Here is a 24798-nt window from a genome sequence, read left to right on the forward strand (position 1 = left end):
CGTCTGTATTTTAATTTAAAAAACCTACCTGTTACCAACTGTTCATCTAAAATTGTAAGCCATATGTTTGTGACTATTACAGAGCCATCTATCACAAAGCAAAAAAAGTGGTCCAACTAAAACATTCATATTTCTTTACGTACTACACAAATACGTAATTAAAAATGGGGGTTCCTATTTAAAAAAACGCAGTTGATATCCATTTGACCTATGGCAGTGCCACCTAGCGTGCCAACCATAGCGCCATCTGGTTTCCTCCTTCAAGCTAGACGAGTTTTGTTCTTTGTAGTTTTTTCATTTGATGCTCATTTTGTGAGATATTTGGCCCGATCACGATCAATGGACCACCCTGTATACACATTAGCTAATGTTATTCAATAATAAAAGTAATATTTGCAGACCAAAACATAAGTGCATGCTGTTGCATAATAAATACAATTTATTTTATGCAAATAAAATCCATGACAAAAGTTCACATTTTCTATTCAAAATAAAATTTCAGTTTCAGTGGAAGTACCATAAAACAAAACAAAAAAAAATCACTGTAGGAACATTATTCCCAATTTGAAGTCCAGTTTGATTCATTTTTTCGTTATATGTGTAAGTAAATGTTGTTTTAACTTTGGAATAGTTGGTGACTGAAAGCTGCACTTATTACATTTCAGTGGTGTGTCCATCAACTTTTTTGCAACATCACTAGAAATGCGGTTAAATTTACCATGTTCTTCAACTTCTGCCAACACTTCTGAAACAACAAATAGCCCATGAAACCAAAATTAATAAATTATGCCGTCTCCACAGAGAGAAATGAAGATACACAAATTTATTGAAGAAAATAACTGTGTATATGACAATGTATCTATCATTCATTCATCAGTAGAATGTTATGGAAGCATACATTTGACAAAGAGCAGTTATCATAGCGGGGCAATGCAATTACACTCCACATGGTATGGAAGTGACTGACTGTCTTACTTACTTACTAACTAACCAACTAACTAACTAGCCTAAGAAAGGAAACTCCCGGTTGGAATATCAACAATGCACACATGACCACTATCTCCAGTAGCTCAGACTGGAATACAACTCTCACGTTGAATGAAAGTAGCTACCTGGGACAGCTATGGGGAAGGGATAGCAGGATACAATGGGGAGGGGGGGGGGGGGGGAGAGGGGTGACATGCAGGGGAGAAGAGCACTGTCTAGTGGAGAGTACAGAGCATGACATGCCTGCTAGGCATATGATTGGGAGGCTGTGAGGTAGGAAGGTGGCTGGTGGGTTGGGGGGGGGGGGGAGGGAGGAAAGGAGCAGGGAAGGGGAAAGGCAGGTGGGAGCATTGGCAGATAGCGGCACCCTATGAGGGTGAGGGGACATGAACAGAGAGGTGATTGGGCAGAGGGGACGGAAACTCTTGGGTGAACAGTGTGGAGACAATAGGTTTCTGCAAGTTGAGATCAGGATGATTTTGAGAGTGGAAAATGTGTTGCAAGGTTAGCTCCATCTGCGCAGTTCAGAAATGCTTGTAGAGGAAGGGAAGATCCAGTTCAGCTGCATGTTGTGCCTCAGGATGGTCTATTGTGCTATTGGCCATAGCTTGATGGAGGCTTTTCATCACTGGTTGGTAGTCATACAAATATAAAAAGCTATGCAATGACTGCAGCAGAGCTGGTATATCACATTACTTGTTTTACTGGTGGCCCTCCTCTGATTGGGAAGGATAAGCCTGTGGCAGGACTGGAACAGGAAATATTGGGCAGGTGGATTGGACAGGTCTTGCACCTGGGTCTTCTACGTGGATATGGGATTGGAAGTGACATGGACATGGACTAGGATGTTGTGGAGGTTGGGTGAGCTATAGAACACTATTTTTGGTGAGTAGGAAGGAACTTTGGTAGGATACCCCTTATTTCAGGGCATGATGATACGTAATAGAAGCCCTGACAAAGGATGTGGTTCAGCTGTTCCGGTCTGGGGTGGTAATGGGTGACAAAGGGGGAAGTCTCTCACAGCTGCTTCTTGGGGGTGGAAGGGGGTATGTGAAGGGAAATGGCTTAGGAGATCTGTTAGCAGACTAGGTCTGGGGGTTAAATGACCCTGTGAAAATTAAAGTGTGCCTTCGACATATGTTTCCAGTTGCTGGCCACGGGGAAGGCTACTTGCAAGCAGAATATAGGAATACAAGACATAAGAGAACTCAAACCATCATCTTTTTTTGGTCAGTTTTTGACCCCCTCTGTACCTGCACCTTTGTCAGGAACCTATCTCACCATGCCCTCAGCACTGCCCTGCATCTATGTATGTGAGGAGGAATTACAAGACATAAGGAATGGAATAAAATGATCAGTCCATTGAACACAGAATACAGATTGAGAATAAATCAAAGAAAGATGAAGGTATTTAAGGGCAGCAGAAATGAGATTAGAGACAAACTTTACATCAAAACGGGAAACAATGTAGCAGATGAAGTGAAGGAATCCTGCTATCTCATGAGCAAAATAATATATGATGGACAAAGCAAGGATTATGTAAGAAGGAATCTAGTACAGACAGAGACACATTTCTTGTCAAAAGAAGTCTACTCTGTGTGAATCAAAATAACAAAATGACACAGTTGGGCAAGGGGGTTTGGCCACTGTTATCAGTTCCCATTTGTTTGTACACACAACATGGCTGCAGGAGCAACAGCTGGCCATTTTTGTTATGGGTAGATTCACCTTCTATCCATTAATGTGCACTATTCAATTTGCTTAGCTGGGTGGTAGTAGTCTTATCACTTTTTTGCAAATTTTCCCAACTAATTTAAGACATTTCGGCACAGAAATAAATGCACCACACAGAGAAAAATGAACCACAATTCTTTACCCGGCAGCAGTATCGTCTTCAACTGACTGCAGAAATTGGCACTTCTTGAGGTAGCAGAGTGATATGACAACAGTGAAGAGGCAGAAGGCATGACCAAGCTCATTCGCTGATTTGGCTGTTGCTAAGGTAGATGCCCCATAAACAACTAGCTGTCAATCACTTTATTATTCCAACTGAGGTATAGCACCAAATGTAGGCCTCAATTTGAGAAATAAATTTCTGAGAAGGTACATCTGGAGACAAGCACTGTATGGAAGTGAATCAATGAGTACAAGAAAACTGGAAATGAAGAGAATCAAAATGTTTCAGACGTAATGTTATTGTAGGATGCTGAAAATTAAGTGTACTGAAAAAGTACGACACGAGGTGCTTCTCCACATAATCAGTGAGGAAAATAATACAGCTACGAGTAAAATACTAATTAGAAGAATGGACAAGGTGGTGGTACAAGGATTAATGACATTAGGGAAAGATTTCCATGGAGACAGAGGAGTAGAGAGAGATTAGAATATATACAAACAGTAATTGAGGATACCGAGTTTAAGTGCTAGTCCGAGGTGAGGAGCAGAAGTCACAGTTGACACAAAATCAGTCTCAAGACTGATGAAAAAAAGAAAAAAGAGAAAAGAAAAAAAAAGAGAAAAAAAGAAAAGAAAGAAAGAAAGAAATCCTTCCAAAACATAAATTCTTAAGGGAAACATTAACAGAAAATTTGTCAGAATAACAAGCTTTTTTTGTTGTGTTAGGTTACACCCTAGTCCTTCCTGAATCAGAATATGTATGGTTTTTGGATGTTTGGTGTATATTAATGGAAAAGAAAGAGTATTTTCTAAATGACGTGTCCCTTCTGCCTGCTATCAATTGAGCTAAGTTTGTCACAGCTGCAGCAGACTTCCTTTGGCTTCACTCTACTTATTCTTTGACCACTGGTTTGCAGGTTGGTCAGGATGGTGTTGAGCTGCTGTAGGTAATACGTGAACATCAGTTCAGCATTCTGTTTTCATTTTAGTGATTGTAATGATCTGAAATAGCACTTGCTTTTAGGAATTGTGTTGAAGTTAAATTTTATCTCTGCAGATAATAAATATGGGCAGAATAAGGAAGCTTAACGGTAGGAATGTTTAAACGTAACAGAGGAACCCTGTCATTCTCTCTGTTCAAAGGGATCTGACCCATAATATAAGCACCAAACAGCTAGTGTAACTGCTGATGAAAACAGACATGGCCATCAATGTCAATAGCAGATGATGTAAAACCTGTCTACAGACACATAGCTAACAAAAACCTGCTTGCTAAATGCACCCATGGGAGAGATCAAAATCCCAATGAAAGTTTCAATAACTGTGTGTTGGAGCACTTGCTTAAAACAATATTTTTGGGCTTCCAACCCTTACCAACTGGTGTCATGTTTCAATCACAGGTCAGCCAGTAGGCTGAAAGTTTTCAATGATGTGGATGTAGAACCCACAATGAACACAAGGAATGTGCTATTGTCAACTGACCAGTTCACTGCAGAAACCACTCAGCAGTTATACGAGTCAAAGGACATAAAAGTTGAAAAGAGAGTAAGACAGAGTTGTAGCCTATCCCTGATATTACTCAATCTGTACATTTTCACGAGCAGTAAAGAAACAAATGACAAACTGGCAGAAGCAATTAAAGTTCATGGAGAAGATATTAAAAACATCAAGGTTTGCTGACAACATTGTCATTCTCTCAGAGATAGCAAAAGATTTAGGAGAGCAGGTGAATGGAATGGACAGAGTCTTGAAAGGAGGCTATAAGATGAACATAAAGAAAAGATAATGGAATGTAGTCAAATTAAATCAGGCGATGCTGAGAGAATTAGATTATGAAACACGATACTAAAAAGAGGTAATTTTTTTTATTTTGGCAGCAAAATAACTGAGGTAAACAGGATAAAAATGTGGATTGGGGAAGGGGGGAAAAACGAGAAAAAAAGGATTTTTTTAAGCAGCAACATTTTCTCCTTCACAATTAAGTATCTGCTGGAATGTCTGTTTCATCTACATCCCTCTGTGTATCCTTAAAAATTCTATTACAATCCCATCTACTCTATTTCATTGCATAATATTGTTTCCACTAACTATAAAATGGCAGATCGGCTTAGCAGAGTATGGGAGGGGGGCATGTAGATGCTCTACTTTCATCTTTAAATTTCTTAAGGTCACAACAGATGATCCCTAAAGTACATACTTGCTGAGGGAACAAAGAAGTCAGTCGTAAAAGTGTTCCAGTGCTTTTTTGTTTTGAGAGAAGGTGAGTTGAAGTCATCGCTGATCACATGCAAATGTAGTCTTGCCATGCTTGCAACTGCGTGGTAACCAATCCTGCAAAATATTTAAAAAATATACATTTCACATTTTTTATTTGTACTTACTTAGCTACAAAACTATAACACAAATAATCTACAGTTGTGCCCAGCAAGTCTGTAGATTACTACTATCAATTTGCCAGACTGTTATGCTATTTAACCTTTCTTGTTCATTGTATGGAAGAAGAGTTATGAACTACTGTTTTCATGCACAAATTCAATGTAAGTATGAGTGTCAGAGAATAGCCATCTGCCATGGATGTTTTGGAAAATGCAGCATTTATTGTCTAATTGGATAGATAAAAAATCTACTCGCTAAGCGGCGGCAGAACACATACATAAAAGACGGTTGTAACTGGCAACCTTTTGGAGCCAGTGGCTCCTTCTTCAGGCAGAAGGGTTGAAGGAAAAGGAAGGAGGGTGAAGGAAAAGGACTGGAGAGGTCTAGGACAAGGGGTTGATTTCGGGAAAGTAACCCAGAACCACGGGTCGGGGGAGACATATTGTATGGGATGAGAAGGAAGTTTTTCCTTCTCATTCAAGTCAACAAGATTACGGGATTGCAGTTAGATGAGGTTGACTTCTTGCCACCTTCTTAAAGCAGAAAACTAGGCAGCAACCTACAGATTAATTTTAGGAGTGAAGATTATTAGCATGCTTTGCTATGTTTATACTAAAAATTGTCACAACAGTGCATGTGCACAGGTCTAAGTTAGACAACCACGTCTCTTGTCATGTTATGCTGCGTCTGAGATGCACATAGGCCACAGTGTTATTGTGTGCACAACCACAAAGTTAAAACTCAGTAATTAAATTGATAAGAATTTGAGAGAGAGACTATCGATAGTTTACAGGACACTATCTTCTTTATCTTCAAGGCCAGTTTCTTTGGACCAGTTTTGAGAGGGATGTTTCATTTCCCATTTGATGTAATTTGTTGTTGTGTCACACTGTATAATAAAGTTAAGTGGACATAAGCACAAATATGGGTACTCTTCCTTTTATGGAGTGAAAATTTCCCTACATAAGTGATGAGCCCAAAACTACAGTGGTGTGGCAGTGGACAATTTTTCTTTACACATACTCCGCATCATCCCATACCAGCATCTCATCCATGCAAAACTTCCTATTTGACATTTACGGCACCATCCAGAACATCAAGAAGCAACTCGACATGATACAGCAAACTCCACAGTTCACAGCGCCATGGGATCCTACTTCTCAAAGTGAAAGAATGGAATTGTTGCATACTCTCCCTCAATCTCAAAATTATCATGAACTCAGGCGATTCCTGAGAATGATACGCTTTTTATCGATGCCAACTCCCCAGAATGGCCGTCATTCAGACAGTGCTACACAATGCATTGGCTAGAGGTGACAAAAATGCCAAACACCTGCTTCCACAGATGCACAAGACAGAGTCAGTCTTCACAAAGCTGCAAAACAGTCTGCAGGATGCTCATGCAGCAGGAGCCCACACAGCTTGTGTAGTCAAAGCAAGCCAGCTCAAAATAGATGCAGCACTCCATCAGAAGGTGAACAGACATTGGCAACCACAAAGTTTTTTTTCTCTCAGAAGCTACATGCCGGCCAAACTCACTGCAGTGCATATGCCACAGAACTCCTTGAAATTTATGAGGGTGTCAAGCGTTTCCGCCCCTTCATTGAGGGCAGACCTGTCACAATATTTACCAACCACAAACCCATCGTATCAAGTTTCCACAAAATCAGCAGTTCATGTTCTCCTCAGCAGGCTTGCCAAATGGAGTACATATGACGATTTTCTACAGATGTGTGCCATAGCCATGGAACTGACACTATTGTGGAAGACTATTTTTTACACATCAATGGGCAAACTTCGATGTGGATTGTTCTGAACTTGCAAGTGCTCTAAATTTGGGAACACAACTACAATCTTTGTTGCAGACTCTTCCATCAGCCTGCATTCCCAACTTATGGACGTGCCCTGCGGCTTGTCTAAGTATGGTGCCACATTTCTACTGCTAGACCATGCCAGTACATTACTCCCCAATTCTGACGACAATTTGACAGCATTGACAACTCGGCGCACCCACACACTAACATCTCAGTGAGGTTGGTGACAGACTGTTTTGTGTAGCCATCAGTCAAGAAATATACATGGGACTGGGCCCGCTCCTGCCTTCAGTGCCAACACAGTAAAGTAAGACACCATGTGCACGCTCCAGTAGGACAATTCCCATTTTCTAGTGCATGTTTTGGGCATATCCACATTGATTTGGCTGCGCCCCTCCCACTTCTGAAGGCTACAGGTATTTGTTTATGGCAGTGGATTGTTGCACATGGTGGGCAGAGGCCATTCTGATCAGAGACATTCCCGCAAAGACTACCACGTGAGAATTCATGGAAACTTGGGTGCCCCGTTTTGGGTTTCCATTTCTCGTTCCCACTGAACAGGGACGCCAATTTTGAGTCCACAATGTTCTAGCAACATTTTGTGGTTTCTGACATAACTGAACAACCGGCTACCACCCAGCCAGCAGCAGCTTCGTAGAAACGTGGCACTGCACGTTAAAGGCCTACCTGATGTACTACAAAGACTCTTAGACTCAAGCATTGCCACTGGTTTTGTTGTGTTTACAGATTGTTTAAAAACTGATGTGGGCTGTTCATCGGCAGAGTTTGTGTATGGAGAACAATTACGCATCCCAGCAGAATTTCTTGCACCCATGCATCTCCCAAACAAGACACAGCTAACCTGTCTCTTGCAGCAAATCAGAAAACATGCAGAGACCTTCTGTGCAACTCTGACATCACAGCACACCACACACACCCAGTTTTTGCACACACCGTGCTTCCCATAGATCTGGTACGACATCCTCTGCAGCCACTGCGCATTGGCCTGTACTGAGTACTACGATGAGAAAAATACACAGTGACTGTCCTCCTCCACAGAAAGAGGACCAAAGTCTCCACAGTGTGGGTAAAAACTGCTTGGATGCTGCCAGCAACGCTCACCACCCCAAAGTCAACTTCATGCACACCTCACACCAGGTCAACAATCACGCCAGAGTCAGATAGTTGTAACCGGCCCAACTTTCACACCCTGGGACCAGTTATAAGAGCAGAACCATCCAACAGCACCCCTTACATCCACACTCGTGTGGACCGGGAAATGAAGTTTAAGTACCCTGGCCTACCTTGTACTCTGCACATTAGGGGTGAGGATAGGGGTTTGTGTGGGAGTGACAATCGACAGTCAACAGGACACCATGTGCATTATCTTTGGGGTCAGTTTCTTTGGACTAGTTTGGAGAACTGCGTTTCGTTTCCCACTTGATGTAATTTGTTGTTCTGTTACATTATATAATAAAGTTACAAACTTCTTTGTTACATTCCATCCTGGATTTTCCATTGTTTGATATAATGAAGTTAAGTGGTCATCAGCACAAATATGCATACATGTCCTTTTATGTAGTTTCTCTACACATTAAATGGCACTAGGCATATAATTTTGCTTTGTGAACAAATAACCAAACGACTGGGTCTCTCAACTCATGCAGCTGAAAGCCACCATCCCAATTAATAAAAACTTACATCAAACGTATTTCTGCAGATACTGTAATTTAATCCCACAAGGATCTTTTCATGGCCAAGAGTTTCATTCAGACCAACACTTCAACTTTTGTAATGAATGTAGTGATGTGCAACACTAATTTTCTAGTCATACAATTCATCTGAAAATGGCTGTCTGGTTGTCAAAACATCGATGTAATAAGTCAGTATCATGTGGCTGTAATCCCAAAATCTCATGAGGTGCTCATTGTGCTGGAGAAACTTCAAAATACACACTTATTACATTACTAAGTAACTGACTATAAATGCATCAAATCTCTCACAGTGAGGAAAAAATGTCAGTTGGGTTGCCCTTTGACAGTAGGGACAACAGAATTGCACACAGGCACTAAGTGATAAGGAGTTAGCTTAAAGCTCAGTCAGAGAGGTGACAGCATGTTGCCACAAAACACAGTCTGTAGTTAAGAGCCAAGGAGAGAACACAGTGTTGACACAGATACCCTATGTAAACAAAGACTTGCTTAAAGTGTAAATTATTACTCTTGTCAAATATACGGTACTTTGTGTCCTCTGAGTCTTTCGCAACGGCATACATGAATAAAACGTTTTTGGTTTTCAAGCCGCGTCACATTGAATAAAATCCTCAAGCTTTCAGTTTCCATCTCCTCCATCATCGTCAGGAGTTCACTGACTGCCAGGGCTGCTACGGTTTCTTGCCTATGTAGGCATGACGACATCAACAGCAGCCAATCAGATAGACCGAATGTGGCGAGTGCCGGTGAAGTCAGGTGGCGCCGGGGAAGGAAGCAGCTGATATTCGTTTAAACAACAACAATTTCAACAGAGACCAGGGGTACACACTCAGCAGAGCATGGGGGCGGGTGTTGGACATTGAAAGAAAGCAAAGACATGTGTGACGTGGGAGCGGCCGTTTCAAACGTGGCACCTCCCCCTGGCGCCACCTGATGTCACCGGTGTGGCCACGAGCAATAGCGCCGCTAGCTGCCCGGGTCGACATAATTGCACGCGTGCCACATTGGGTCTATCTGATTGGCTGCTGCTGATTTCATCATGCCTACATAAGCGAGAAACCGTAGCAGCCCTGGCAGTCAGTGAACTCCTGACAACGATAGCAGAGATGGCCATCAAAAGCTCGAGGATTTTATTCAATTTGCCGCGGCTTGAAAACCGAGAACATTTTATTCATACAGTACTTCGTCAAAACTTTTGGGTAGGAGAGAATTTTTTTGTTTTTGTTGTTTTGGATTGAGGGATGGAGGGGGGGGGGGGGGGGGAGCAGAAGTCATAGCAACAGAGTGACAGAAAAGTATCGGTTAATGAAAAAAGATAATCATTTTATAATGCTCTGTCTACATTTAAGCATAAATTTTTAATGCACTTAGTTATTTTGATGTTTCATTTTGTATCACTGGGTAAGTGATTAAAATTTTTGTTTGCAGCTTTGTGCACCTATATTTGTGCTGAAGACAACCTTAATACGGAGTAATGAATGTCATTTTTCCTTCTGGCATTGTAATTATGTACATCATTGTTCCTTTTAAACTGCTGTGGATTATTTAAAACAAATTTCATGAGGGAAGAAATATACTGGAAGCAGTAATAGAAGTGATTGTGGATGAGCACCACACATGGGTCAGCACCACATATTATTCTTACAGCACATTTTTGAGCAAAGAACACTTTCTCTCTTAAAATTTTATCCCACAACATTATTACATATGACATTATTGAATGAAAACATGTGAAATGTCTCGTCATACTGATTTCTCTATCCCCTAGATTTGCAATGATGTTAAGTGAAAATATGGCTGAAATAAGTTGTTTGGGGAGTTTCATAATGTGCTTTCTCCTATTTAAATTCTCATCAATGTGAACATCTGAGAATTTTGAAGTTTCTGCATTATGTACGAGGGTTGTTTTTTAAGTAAGGGCCATTTTTATTTTTAAAAAAAGATACAAATACTTTTGTAAAAAAACTTTTATTTTCTGATTCTACACACTTTTACCTATTTCATTACATAGTTGCCTTGTTTATTTAAGCACTTGTCATACCGTACAACTAAGTTTTTAATTCCCTCTTCAAAGAATTCGACCGCCTGCTCCGACAGCCAAGATTTCACAGCCGCTTTCACTTCATCGTCGTCATTGAAGCGCTGCACGCCAAGATGGTGTTTCAGGTACCGGAAAAGGTGAAAATCGTTAGGAGCAAGGTCGGAGCCGTATGGTGCATGGTCCAAAACTTCCCAGACAAAAGAATCAATCAAATCCCGAGTCTTTTGAGAGGTGTGAGCCCTAGCGTTATCGTGCAGAAGCAAAACTCCTTTTGTCAGCATGCCGCGCCTTTTGTTTTGAATTGCTCTGCAGAGCTTCTTTAGAGTTGCACAGTAGGCATCTGAGTTGATTGTCGTTCCTTGTGGCATATAAAGTTCACTAGCAAAACACCGCGCCGGTCCCAGAACACAGTTGCCATAATCTTGCACTTTGACAGCGTCTGTTTGGCTTTGACCTTGACGGGTGAGGTTGTGTGTCACCATTCCATCGATTGTCGCTTGCTTTCGGGAGTGATATGGGATACCCATCTTTCATCTCCAGTGACAATTTGACTCAACATGTCATCCCCTTCTTCCTCGTAAAGAATCAAAAAGTCCAATGAAGTGGCAAATCTCTTCCCTTTGTGGTCCTCTGTGAGGAGTCTGGGTACCCACCGAGAACACAGTTTCTTAAAGTTTAGGTTTTCAGACACAATTTTGTACAAAACCGATCTTGAAACTTGTGGAAATTCCAAAGAAAGAGTGGAAATTGTGAATCTTCTGTCCTCATGAATCTTTGTTTCGACTGCAGCCACCAAATCATCAGTGATCACAGAGGGCCGGCCTGAGCGTTCTTCGTCATGGACGTTTTGACGGCCATTTTTAAACTCTCTAACCCATTGACGCACTTTACCTTCACTCATTGCATTCAAGCCATAAACTTCTGTTAACTGACGATGAATTTCTGCAGCTGATAGGCTTCTCGCGGTCAAAAAACGTATCACTGAGCGTATCTCACACGTGGCGGGCGATTCAGTAATCGTAAACATTATAAAGTAGCACAGCAATGCGTACACGTCAGCTACAGAGCTGCAACTTGCATCAGTGTGAACGGGAAGGATGCCGGCAAGTGGCGCGGTGGCTTGTTGCAGCGTCCGCGCGAACTATGGGACTATATGCGCGAACGGCCCTTACTTAAAAAACAACCCTCGTATTATTCCTTCACCATGTATTATGCTTATCACTGATGTAGTACCATCAGATGTGCAAACTGAGTATTTGTGTCTTTTTAAAACTGAGAGTCAGCCCATTCACAGAAAACCAGTCAATGATGCTTTTAAGAGCAATAGTTATCATTTCTTCTGTTGTATATATGCCTGGATTAATTACAATATTAGTGTCATCCACAAAAAGAACTGATGTTGCTTGTTACATACTGCATGAAAGATTGTTTACATATACTGTGTGATCAAAAGTATCCGGTCACCTGGCAGAAAATGACTTACAAGTTCGTGGCGCCCTCCATCGGTAATGCTGGAATTCTATATGGTATTGGCCCACCCTTAGCCTTGATGACAGCTTCCACTCTTGCAAGCATACGTTCAAGCAGGTGCTGAAAGGTTTCTTGGGAATGGCAGCCCATTTTTCACGGAGTGTTGCAACAAGGAGAGGTATCGATGTTGGTCAGTGAGGCATGGCACCAAGTCGGCATTCCAAAACATCCCAACAGTGTTCTATAGCACTCAGGTCAGGACTCTGCACATGCCAGTCCATTACAGAGATGCTTTTGTTGTGTAACCACTCTGCCACAGGCTGTGCATTATGAACAGGTGCTTGATTGTGTTGAAAGATGCAATCACCATTCCCAAATAGCTCTTCAACAGTGGCAAACAAGAAGATGCTTAAAACATAAATGTAGGTCTGTGCTCTGATAGTGGCATGCAAAACAACAAGGGGTGCAAGCCGCCGCCCCCCCCCCCCCCCCCCCCCCCATGAAAAACACAACCACACCATAACAACACCGCCTCCGAATATTACTGTTGGCACTAAACACACTGGCAGATGGCGTTCACCGGGCATTCGTAATACACACACCCTGCCATCGGATCGCCACATGGTGTACCGTGATTTGTCACTCCACATAACATTTTTCCACTGTTCAATTGTCCAATGTTTATGCTCCTTACACTAAGCAAGGTATCGTTTGGCATTTACCGCCGTGATGTGTGGCTTATGAGCAGCCACTCAACCATGAAATCCAAGTTCCCACCTCCCACTTAACTGTCATAGTAGTTGCAGTGGATCCTGATGCAGTTTGGAATTGCTGTGTGATGGTCTGAATAGATGTCTGCCTATTACACATTACGACCCTCTTCAACTGTCGGCAGTCTCTGTCGGTCAACATACGAGGTCGGTCTGTACAATTTCATGCTGTACATGTCCCTTAATGTTTCCACTTCACTATCACATTGGAAAAAGTGGACCTAGGGATGTTTGGGAGTGTGGAAATCTCACGTACAGACATATGACACATGTGACACCCAATCACCTGACCTCATTCGAAGTCTGTGAGTTCCATGGAGCGCCCCATTCTGCTCTCTAACGATGTCTAATGACTACTGAGGTCACTGACATGGAGTACCTAGCAGTAGATGGCACCACAATGCACCTAATATTAAAAACGTATGTGTTTAGGGGTGTCCAGATACTTTTGATCACAAAGTGTATATGAGGAACAATAGCAGTCCTAGGGTTGAGCCTTGGCCAACCCAAACATTAAATTTCAGTATTATTCAACAGGCATATAACATTATTTTAAGACCAACTCATTTTCTATTACATTGTACTTCCTACATTCACCAGAAGCAGCAAAAATGTATACTAACTTGAACTGTCTTTCCTCATGGTTTCTTGATATTTCCTGAGCAATTTTATCCATGTGTTTAAGAAGTGGTAGATTAGCTCTAGTGACATTCGTCAAGGAATGTATATCTTCCTTTGGAAGTACAAGATAATGGAATTCAGCCTGGAATGAAAGGGTTTTTTGTTTATTTTAATAAGCATTCAGTACAAAACAGCAAGCAATCAAAATTTCAAAACTCACATCTTTTATAAAGAGACATTAACATCAGTTGTTAACTGGTTCCATTGCTGCTTCGTGGAACAACTTCATAACTGTAAATGTTCCACAGCATTTATTTATTTTGTTAACCAGTTTTCAGTATACAAGGCCATCGTCATGCTACAACTGACATTGTCACATACAACATTCAAAAAGTTCAAACAAATTTTGGTCTTGCACCCAGTGCCAGTTGTCATCTAACACATCCATGATATTTCATCTTCAGGTGAGCCATCACTGAGACTTTCTTTGATGGCTGACCTAAATAAGACTGGCAGGTGCCCAGTTGAAATACCATGGGATGTACAAAATGACGACTGGTTGCAAGCCCAAAATTTGTTTGAACATTCAATTCCTCGAGAAAATTTTAAAATTCACAACATCCAAAAAGATATTATGCATGGAGACTGAGGTACAAACACAGAGTAAATGTCATCTTTCATGGTGTAGTAGTAACATAATTGAAAGTGTCAAAGCTAAACAGTAAGCAAATTTAAAGGCAACAATCCAGAAAACATTAAGATTAAACATTGCTCACTCGAATGAGTGGGCCATGGGAGGGGCGCGGGGATGAGGTGGAAGAGGAAAGTGGACGACATGAGCTAAATATTACACTTACAAAAAGATATGCCTTACGTGAGAGCAGATGCATATATAACAGTTTAATTTAAATTAACAACCTCGATAAAAATAAATAAAAGACAAGAGGGAAAGCAAGCTTTTTCACAGAAAATCATTCCTGAAAACTTCTCATGTTATTAGCCAAGTCATAGCGTTGTGCTGTCACAGTGGTTATGTATTGTCACCTGCATGAAAGTGTCAAGTTCAAGTTTACGTCTAGTTCATTCTTTTATAATCACTGGACCGCTGACGCACCTGCCGCAGGCCCAAAAGGATGACCAATCAGATGCCTCTATAAGGTATCTCACGGCCAGTGGTGGGAAGGGCCTGAGCACAGGGAAGGGGGCTACTGGTGTCGAGAACTGGTGCTGCCTGCCTAACCCCCATGCGGTCTACGTCCCTTTCACATCACAGCATTCTTGATTTATTTTCCTAATGCCACATTTGGCTGGGTGTCAACAAGACATTCTAGTGTGATTGAAACGATGACACTGGTAGCAGTGCATCGGGTTCAGAACAATGAGCAACCTCTAAAGGAAACCAAGGAGAAATTTGGAAAGGGAATAAAAGTTCAGGGAGAAGAAGTAAAAACTTAAGAGTGTGAAATCATACTAACATTCTGTTAGAGATGGCAAAGGACCTGGAAAATAAGCTAAACTGAACACACAGTGTCTTCAGAATTGGGTATAAAATGAAAATCATTAAAAGTCAAACAATGGAAAATCCAGGAGGAAATATGGCAATGTTATGGAAAAGTACATTGCTAGTCACCATATGGTGGAAATGTTAAGTAGCAGAAAGGCACAACAAAAGACTACTAATTATGTAAGCTTTCAATCAAACAGCCCTCTTCTGATAAGAAAACACACACACACACACACACACACACACACACACACACACACACACACATATATATATTCATGCTGTGTGCAACATGACGTTTCTACTATATGGTGAGGAGTAGTTATCCTTTTCATATTGTCCTTATGTTAGTGTTGCAAGATTTAACTAAACGTTTTTATCTGGATTGTAGCCTTTTTTCCTCAGGAGTCCTCTGATAGGTCTGATGCAGCCCACAACAACCTCTTCTCCTGTGGCAAACTGTTTAATCTCCGAGTACTACTTGTACATTACACCCTCAATTATTTATTAGATACATTCCAATCTCTGTCATCCCCCACCATTTTACCCCCAACAGCTCCCTCTTATTCCCTGATGTCTTTACATGTTTCTTACCATCCTGTTCCTCATCTTTGTCAGTGTTTTCCATATCTTTCTTCCTTCTAGACTTACATAGAAGTGAAATGTAGATAATCAGTACCAACAAGAAAACAACAGAAGTCTTTGAAATTTGGTGTTATAGAAAAATTCTGGAGATTAAAAGAGTAGTTTGGGTAATTTAATAAGTTGTACAGAATGCAATTAGAAAGGAAAGAGTTTTATGGCACAAGTAAGAGAGAGACTGATAGGATGCATTCAGAGGCATCAAGAGATTGGTTCAAATGGCTCTGAGCACTATGCGACTTAACTTCCAAGGTCATCAGTCGCCTAGAACTTAGAACTAATTAAACCTAACTAACCTAAGGACATCACACACATCCATGCCCGAGGCAGGATTCGAACCTGTGACCTTAGCGGCCGCTCGGTTCCAGATTGTAGCGCCTAGAACTACACGGCCACTCCTGCCAGCGCATCAAAAGATTATTGTCAAATGTATGATCATATGGGGTATCAACTGAAATTTGTGACTGGATTGTGGACTTTTTGGTAGGGTCGCTGCAACATGTTATTTTGGTTGGAGAGCCATCATCGGATGTAGAAGTAACTTCGGGTGTGCCACAGGCAAGTGTGTTATGATTCTTGCTGTTCACGTTGTATATTAATGACCTTGCAGACTATTGTAATAGTAATCTCAGGTTTTTGCAGACAATGAAGATGTATATAATGTAGTACGATCTGGAAGAAGCTGCATAAATATTTAGTGAGATCTTGTCAAGATTTAGAGGTAATGCAAACATTGGCAACTTGCTCTAAAAGTTAAGAAACTTAAAATTTTGCATAACACAAAATGAAAAAAATGCAGTATCCTGTTACTATATATCAATGAGTCGTCATTGGAATTGGCCAACTCATACAAATACCTGGGTATAACATTTTGTAGGGATATGAAATGGAATGATAACATAGGTTCAGTCGTGGGTCAAGCAGGTGGAAGACTTTGGTTTATTGGTAGACTACTGGGCAAATGCAATCAGTCTACAAAGGAGATAGCTTAAAAATCACTCAGGTGACCAGTTCTAGAATATTGCTCAAGTATGTGGGACCCATACCAGAAAGGACTAACAGGGGATATTGAACATATACGGATAAGGGCAGCAGGTTTGTTTAATCCAATAGCGTGTGTCACAGAGATGCTGAAGGAACTGAACTGGAAGATTCTTGAAGATAGATGAAAACTATCCCAAGAAAGTCTATTAACAAAGTTCCAAGAACTGACTTTAAATGGTGACTCTAAGAATATACTATAATCCCCTATGTATCGCTCACATAGGAATCATCAGGATAAGATTAGAATAATTACTGCATGCCAGAGGCATTCAAACACTCATTCTTCCATGCTTTACATATGAATGGATCAGGAAGAAATCCTAATAACTGGTAGAATGGAACATACCCATGGTCCTCATGGTGGTTTGCAGAATATAGATGTAGATAATTAATTTGGAAATGGAAGGAAGTGTTGACAGTGAAAGCTGTAGGGGAAGACACCACAGACTGGACACAGTACAATAGTTCGAATGACTGTTAGGTTGCAGTAGTTGTTTAGACATGATAAGGTTCGCACAGGGTAAACTAGTGTGAAGAGTTGTGTTGATCGAATCTTTGAGATATGACCACAATGCTTACATCTATAAACTCCATTATCAGGGACCTGGAGACAGCAGAAGGTTTCAGATTGATTGCATAATGGCAACACAGAGATTTCAGACCCAGATTTTAAATTATACGACATTTACAGGGGCATATGTTGATTCTGACCATAATTTGTTGGTTATGAACTGCAGATTAAAACTGAAGAAATTACAAAACAGTAGGAAATTGAGGAGATGGGATCTGGATAAGTTGAAAGAACAAGAGTTATTGAGAGTTTCAGAGTGAACGTTAAGCAATAATGGGCTAGAACAGGGGAAAAGAATACAGAAGAAGAATAATGGGTAACTTTAAGAGATGAAATAGTGAAGGCAACAGAGGATCAACAGGAAAATGAAAGAGACTTTTGTGGGAAAGGTAAGCACCTATATGAATATCAAGAGCTCAGGTGGAAAACCAGTCCAAAGGAAAGAAGGGACACCTGGAATGTGGAAGGAGTGTATATAGGGTCTATACATGGAAGAAGAACTTGAAAACAATATTATAGAAAGGGAAGTGGATGCAGATGAAAATGAGATGACAGCTATGATACTGTGAGAGGAATTTGACAGAGCACTATAAGACCTAAGTTGAAACAAGATCCCAGGAATACACAGCATTCCGTCAAAACTACTGATAGCCTTGGGAGAGCCAGCCATGACAAAATCTTTGATCTGGTGTGCAGCATATATGAGGCAATCAAAATACACTCAGACCTCAAGAAGAATATAATAATTCAAATCCTAAAGAAAACAGTTGCTGCAAGGTTTGAAAATCGTCAAAACTATCAGTTTAATAAGTCATGGTTGCAAAAAACTAACATGAATTATTTAGGAAAGAGCAGAAAATTTTTTAGAATCAAACCTCTGCGAAGATCAGTTCAGAGTTTGGAGAAATGTAGGAACACGCAAGGAAATACTAACCCCATGAATTATCTTACAAGATAGGTTAAGAAAAGGCGTCACTACATTTATAGCATTTGTAGACTTACAGAAAGGTTTTGGCATTGTTGGATGGAACACTCTCTTTGGAATTCTGAAGGTACCAAGGGTAAAGGCTATTGACAACTTTTACAGACAGCAGAAGACAGTTATAAGAGCCAAGGGGCACGAAATGGAAGCGGTGGTTGAGGGAAGGAGACAGGATTGTAGCCTATCCTCAATGTTGTTATATATATACATTGAGCAAGCAGTAAAGGAAACAAAATAAGAATTTGGAGTGGGAATTAAAGTTCAGGGAGAAGAAATAAAAACTTTAAGATTTGTCGGTGACATTGTAATTCTGCCAGCGACAAGAAAGGGCTTGGAAGAGCAGTTGAACAGAATGGACAGCATCTTTAAAGCAAGACTAAGACAAACATCAACAAAAGCAAAATAAGGGTATTGAATGTAGTTGAAATAAACCAGACTATTCTGAGGGAGTTAGATTAGAAAATCAGACACTAAAAGTAGTAGATGAGTTTTGCTATTTGGGCAGTAAAATAACTGATGATGGCCAAAGCAGAGAGGATATAAAATGTAGACCGGCAGTGGCAAGAAGAGAAAGCTGTTAACACTGAGTATGAATTTAAATGTTAGGATATTTTTTCTCAAGGCATTTGTCAGGAGTGTAGCCTTGTATGGAATTCAAACATGGACAGTAAAACAGTTCAGACAAGAGAATAGAAGTCTTTGAAATGTTGTGCTATAGAAGAATGACAAAGATTAGCTGGGTAGATCATGAAAATAATGAGGAGGCACTGATCAGAATTGGGGAGACAAGAAAATTGTAGCGCACCTTGACTAAAATAAGAGATCATTTGATAGGAAAACGTTCAGAGAGATGAAAGGATCACCAGTTTAGTACTGGAGGGAAGTGTAGGTGTTAAAAAATTATAGAAGAAGACCACGAGATGAATGCAGCAAGCAAATCCAGAAGAATATTGGCTGCAATGGTTATTAGGAGATGAAGAGGCTCGCACAGGATAGAGTTGCATGCAGAGCTGCATCAGACCAGTCTTCATACTGAAAACCATAACAACAATAATTCACAGGGAATATTATTTTGAGAATTTTCAAAGAATTTAAAGTTAAAATTGATGTTAATAAGAAAAGGAGACAGAGCTTAATATCACCCATAAATGATCAATCATGTTTGACAAAATCACTCTTATTAGACACGGATTTGTCAAACCAAGCCCATACACATAGAAACAATGTCTGTCAATGTAACCTCACTTTATAAGCAGACGCTGCTCATGTTCGTGGGTAGTGAAAATGGTTATGAATGCCGACAAAGCATTTTTGGCTCTAACTTTGGCACTGTGCTGAAAAAATAAGAAGAAAACTAGATATTGGTGTAAGGAGTGGTTAAAACTGAGAGATAAATATATCCAAGTAAATCTCCTAAAAGAAATACTGCACTTCGAAATTGATGATGACATCAACTTTCTCAGAATGGACCATGAAACATTTAACAACTTGTTGGAACTACTTTGCCCTTGCGCAGAAAAAGAAGACACGATTATGCAAAAAATCTATCATCAGTTTTCCAACGATTATCAATAAATTTGAGATGCTTGGCAACTGAAGCAGGTTTTGAAGATTTGATGTTTGTGTCTTGCATTTTACCTCGCACATTGAGTCACATCATTACGGAAACATTGAAGCAATAAATGAAGTATTAAAAGCTAACATTCAGGTAAGTGTTCTTATTCATTTATTCCAACAATCTTACAGTTATCTTACATTTAAAAAATACAAAATACACAAACAAACACAAAATACAAGTGATTCCGTCATATAATGAATAACTGTCGTCCACCGCATCTATCTCAACTATTTGTTGTAAGTCATCCACAAAAAGCTCCATTGTTGGTGGAGAAAAAACTTTATGCACTCGAAGAAGTGCTTATGTCACTGTTCTGTACATTTTTGACATGTGTCCTGGGTACTTTATTGCCTACATTGATGGTAACAATTTCTGTGGAGATGCCCACTTTCTCCTTCAAATATGATGTCATTAATAAAATTTTTAGGCAGTCTTCTTTGGCCACTGTCCAGTCTTCTTTGGCCAATGTCCATACGTTCCAGTTTCATGGCCCAAGTTTTTGCTAACGAAGTTCTTTCTCTTTTTGGTTTTTTTTATGTGTTCCTTTGCCAACTGCATCAATTCTTGCTGCAGATTTTCTGTCTTCTTCTTCTTCTTCTTCTTCTTCTTCTTCTACAGGGTGGCGCACGAAATGTATTACCATTTTGTTTTTTAATATAAACTTTATTGTCACTACAATCTGAACAGAACATGCACTACAATGAAGCGCCATCCATGGAGATTTGTTCTAACTCAGCACATGCTCAATATATCCACCATTTCGTTTCCTAACTTCCTTCAAACGCACACTGAAGTTAGTGATTACCCTACGGTACACGTGTTCCGTAATTTCACTGCAAACTCGAAGAATAAGTCTTCTGAGCTGCATTAAATCACGTGGACGATTTGGGAAATTTTTTTCCTTTAGGTACCCCCAAAGAAAAAAGTCACATGGATTGAGGTCTGGACTATTGGGGGGGCCAATTTTGTCAGTCATTGAAGCGACCCGGAAACCTGAGTGAAATGATCCGCATGTCGAAACGCTCGTGTAGAAACTCCAACACAGTGTTTGTAGTATGTGGCCTTGCTCCATCTTGCATGAACCACTGCGTGTTGAAGGGCAAGGCAGTAGCAAGAAGCTGTCGAATGAAGCTATTGCGAAGCATGCTCAAATACCGCTCGCTGTTCACAGTTCCCTCAAAGAAAAAGGGTCCAATAAGTCCATGGCTGGAAATTGCTGCCCACGCTGTAAACCTCGGAGCATAATGTTCTCGTTCATGAAGCACTTGTGGGTTTTCAGTGGCCCAAAAGCATACATTTTGTTTGTTAACCACACCGTCTAAATGAAAATGCACCTTGTCTGAAAACCAAACGTTGTTGAGAGTTTCTTCCCTAGCCTCCGCCCACTGAGCAAACAGTAGTCTCTGCTGCTTGTGTTCTTCAGTGAGCTTCTGTGCACAGGTCATCTTGTATGGGTACATCTGGATGTCACTTTTAAGAATGCGTTGAACGGAGCGTCTGGATATTCCCAGTTGCTCTGCTGCCTTTCTACACGATTTCCCGGGACTCCTCTGTACAGCAACTCATACCGCTTCAATATTCTCCGGCGAACAAACAGGCTTAAGCCGAGGTCGCTTCGCTTCCAATACTGTTCCTTATCGTGCAACCTGTGGATGGTCTTCTTGCAAGAGACCCATTGTGTGTTAAACTGTTGTCGAAAAAGCCTCTGAGTCACAACAAGATTTTTTGTTTCATGAAAAAGTAACACAATTGTCAATTGTTGCTGTGTCATCAGTCCTCCATTGTCAGCCATTGCTGCTTACTAGTTTTCTAGCGGCAGTATAGCGAATTACACGTAATTTCGTAACTCATTTGTTTTTCCAAGCTCTGCTGGTACTGCTGTAGAGATCCCAGCAGGATAACTAATGTGCATTGTAAATTGTGAAAGAAACAATTGGTAACACATTTTGTGCGCCACCCTGTATCTGTGTTGGTGATTCCTGTAACAATGAATAAAGAAATTTATATGCAATGTATTCCTGTATCTGTTAATTTATCAATGGATGTATTTCTTTCAGCTCCCGAAAATGGAAGATAGTTGGAAGAATAAAATGAAAGAATTTTGAAGCTGTTAGAATTTCTTTAATTTCATTGGGTGCTACGGATGGAAAGCATGTCACTATTACGAAACCACAACATTCCAGCTCCTGTTACTGTAATTACAAAGGGACATACAGCATTGTGCTAACGGGTGTAGCCGACACAAAATATGAGTTTATTATGGTGGATATTGTTGCTAATGGTAGACTATCTTATAGAGGAGTAAAAAAGATACTAAATTTTGGAGTACTGGAAAACAGCCAATTGCAGATTCCACTCTCATAGGAACTGCCAAATAAAGAAAATAAGTTTCCATACATGTCTCTAGATGATGAAGCATTTCAGTTGCATACAAATCTTAAGAAACATACAACAAAAATGTGTTAAATGACAAGAGAAGGATTTTGAATTATCATTTGTCTCATGCCTGTTGGGTCACAGAAAAAGCTTTAGGCATCCTCACGGCAAAATTCAACGATACTTTTAGAAAACCAATTAATTTGTCACCAGAGAAAGCAAAAATATTTGTATTGGCTTGCTGCCATTTGCACAATTTATTAATCAAAAAATAGCAATTTATTCAGTGCGGTGAGATAGACATTGAACATTGTGCTTCAGGTACTGTTACACCTGGTGCCTGGAGGAATGATCACAGTGAGATGTTTCCAGTACAGTCATCCAAAGCAGGGAATTCCTTGTTGCTAGCAAGGCAAGTACAAGAAGACTATTGTGAATACTTCGTGATGGATGGAGCAGTTCCCTTGCAAACCAAAAGCTTGCAACAATAACATTTTTATAAGTGTTACTATCAGTTGTGTCATTATAGAAAATGTGACAAGATTTAATCCAAACAAAAATATAAATAAAAGATTAGTTACCTCATTTTAGATTGTGGTAATTTCAACCTCCTCTTCCATTTGGTCTTCTAAAAAAGACTGTTCATTACAGTACCAACTGTCAGCAGAAGTACCGAAGATCTTTGATTTCTTTAATTTTTTGCTCTCTCACCTGTATGATGTCCGAAGAATATTTTTTTCTTCGCGACGTCCTGCATGATGCTGGGTTGTGAAAGGCACAATACTTTTACCATTTTGTGCACACATAATATTCTTTTTATTTTTATCCATATAGTCACTCAACTTTACTATCCATAACTGTGGAAACTCTTGATACAGTGATATAAATTGCAGCACGAATTCTATCTCGGTCATATGACACAACGAACATCACTACCATGGTCTGTCATCTTCAAAACATGGCATGGAAATTCTATCATTTCTGTTTTTGTTGATGTTATTGCCTGATAAATATAGATATACATAATGACGGGCAAGCAGAGATGCACATATGGCCCATACATCTGATTTTTGAACCCTCACTATAACATGCAAATGACACACAATGGTGGAATGGTCACAGTTCATCACGTTCACCAGTTCTCAAGTACACTGACATGGACCACTGCAGATTAATGTGTTTAAATGTTCATCAAACCCCAAAAGTGTTCCTGAATGTGGAGGGTCACTAAAGTCAAAACGATCCTCCTTAAAATGAGAAAACCATTTTCTTGCTGTGCACTGTCAAATGGCATGGCGCAAATGTTCCTGTCTGCCTCTGTGGCTGTCACTCCTCTATTGAACTCAAACAGAAGGATTTGTTGGAAATGTTCCAATTTCCACACTTGGAACTATATTTTCTACAAATAAATTTTATATGACTTCATTACAAAGAAAATGGAACATGACGGTAAATTAATACACACATGTTAATAAAAGTGTTTCATCCATAGTAATAAAAATTTATAAGTATGGAAGCTTCTGTTGTTATAGATGGATAATCTGTTCTTTTTAAGCCTACTCTTCTAATCACTAGGCAGCAAATCTTTTTTCTATACAACAATGATTCAGTAGAAGTTTTACACTGGAGAAAGGCTATCATTTCAATATGCAAATTGTAATGAAAATGTTATGGGGTGAGAATATTTTCAGTTTTGGCTTAATATAAACATACCGGAGAAAGCTAAAAGTAAAGAGTGCTTACAGAGTAAAAGCATTATTTGAGTAGAATTTTTTTAAGTTCTGCTTTAAAGTTATTTTCTTCTTCTAACATTTTGATGTAAACTGACAGTCTGTTGTAAAGTTTATCACCAATATGACTGACACACCATCATGTGTTAACACTATATGTATGGAGTGTTACAGTATTTTGGTTGTTGCAGCTATGTATATCAGTATTAGTCTCAAAATCTCTGTGTAGTACCAAATGTATAAAACACATGTGTATATATTTTCAAGCCATAATCAGAATCGTGTCCAGATCTGAAAGCAGGGTCATCACTAAAGAACAACACTTAGTACTGAAAGCACGTTTATTACAAACACCAGAGAAGAGAACTGAACTGAACTGAAATCATGGATGGAGCGTTCTGCTGTTTACATAAACATCAAATATTCCAAAATATACAAGTATTACAATCATAATAACTGTTAAGAATCTTCTACATTCATGCTCATAAATTAAGGATAACACTGATACATGGTGAAACAATGCTCTGGTGGGTGGTTTGCAGGTTTAAATCACCTCAGGGTATGACCATGCGGCGCATCTGACCTGCGGTCATCGCACGGTGGCGCTGGCAGCAGTCCACATATGCAGACGTGTGTTGGTGCAT

At 40.0% G+C, this 24798-nt stretch overlaps 1 protein-coding gene across 1 annotated transcript in view; it reads right to left on the reverse strand.

Annotated features, from left to right (window-relative positions):
- Positions 1 to 434: 434 nt before the first annotated feature.
- LOC124789827 (aprataxin) overlaps positions 435 to 24798 on the reverse strand; it is an 80419-nt gene continuing 56055 nt past the window's right edge. Inside the window, exons 3-5 of the mRNA XM_047257313.1 lie at positions 13690 to 13829; positions 5081 to 5214; positions 435 to 745 (exon numbers count right to left, since the gene is read on the reverse strand). Of these exons, the coding sequence (XP_047113269.1) occupies positions 582 to 745; positions 5081 to 5214; positions 13690 to 13829 (438 nt within the window). The 3' untranslated portion in view covers positions 435 to 581. The remainder of the gene's footprint in view (positions 746 to 5080; positions 5215 to 13689; positions 13830 to 24798) is intronic.

Source organism: Schistocerca piceifrons, chromosome 3 (genome assembly GCF_021461385.2).
Source record: "Schistocerca piceifrons isolate TAMUIC-IGC-003096 chromosome 3, iqSchPice1.1, whole genome shotgun sequence".
Taxonomy (NCBI): domain Eukaryota; kingdom Metazoa; phylum Arthropoda; class Insecta; order Orthoptera; family Acrididae; genus Schistocerca; species Schistocerca piceifrons.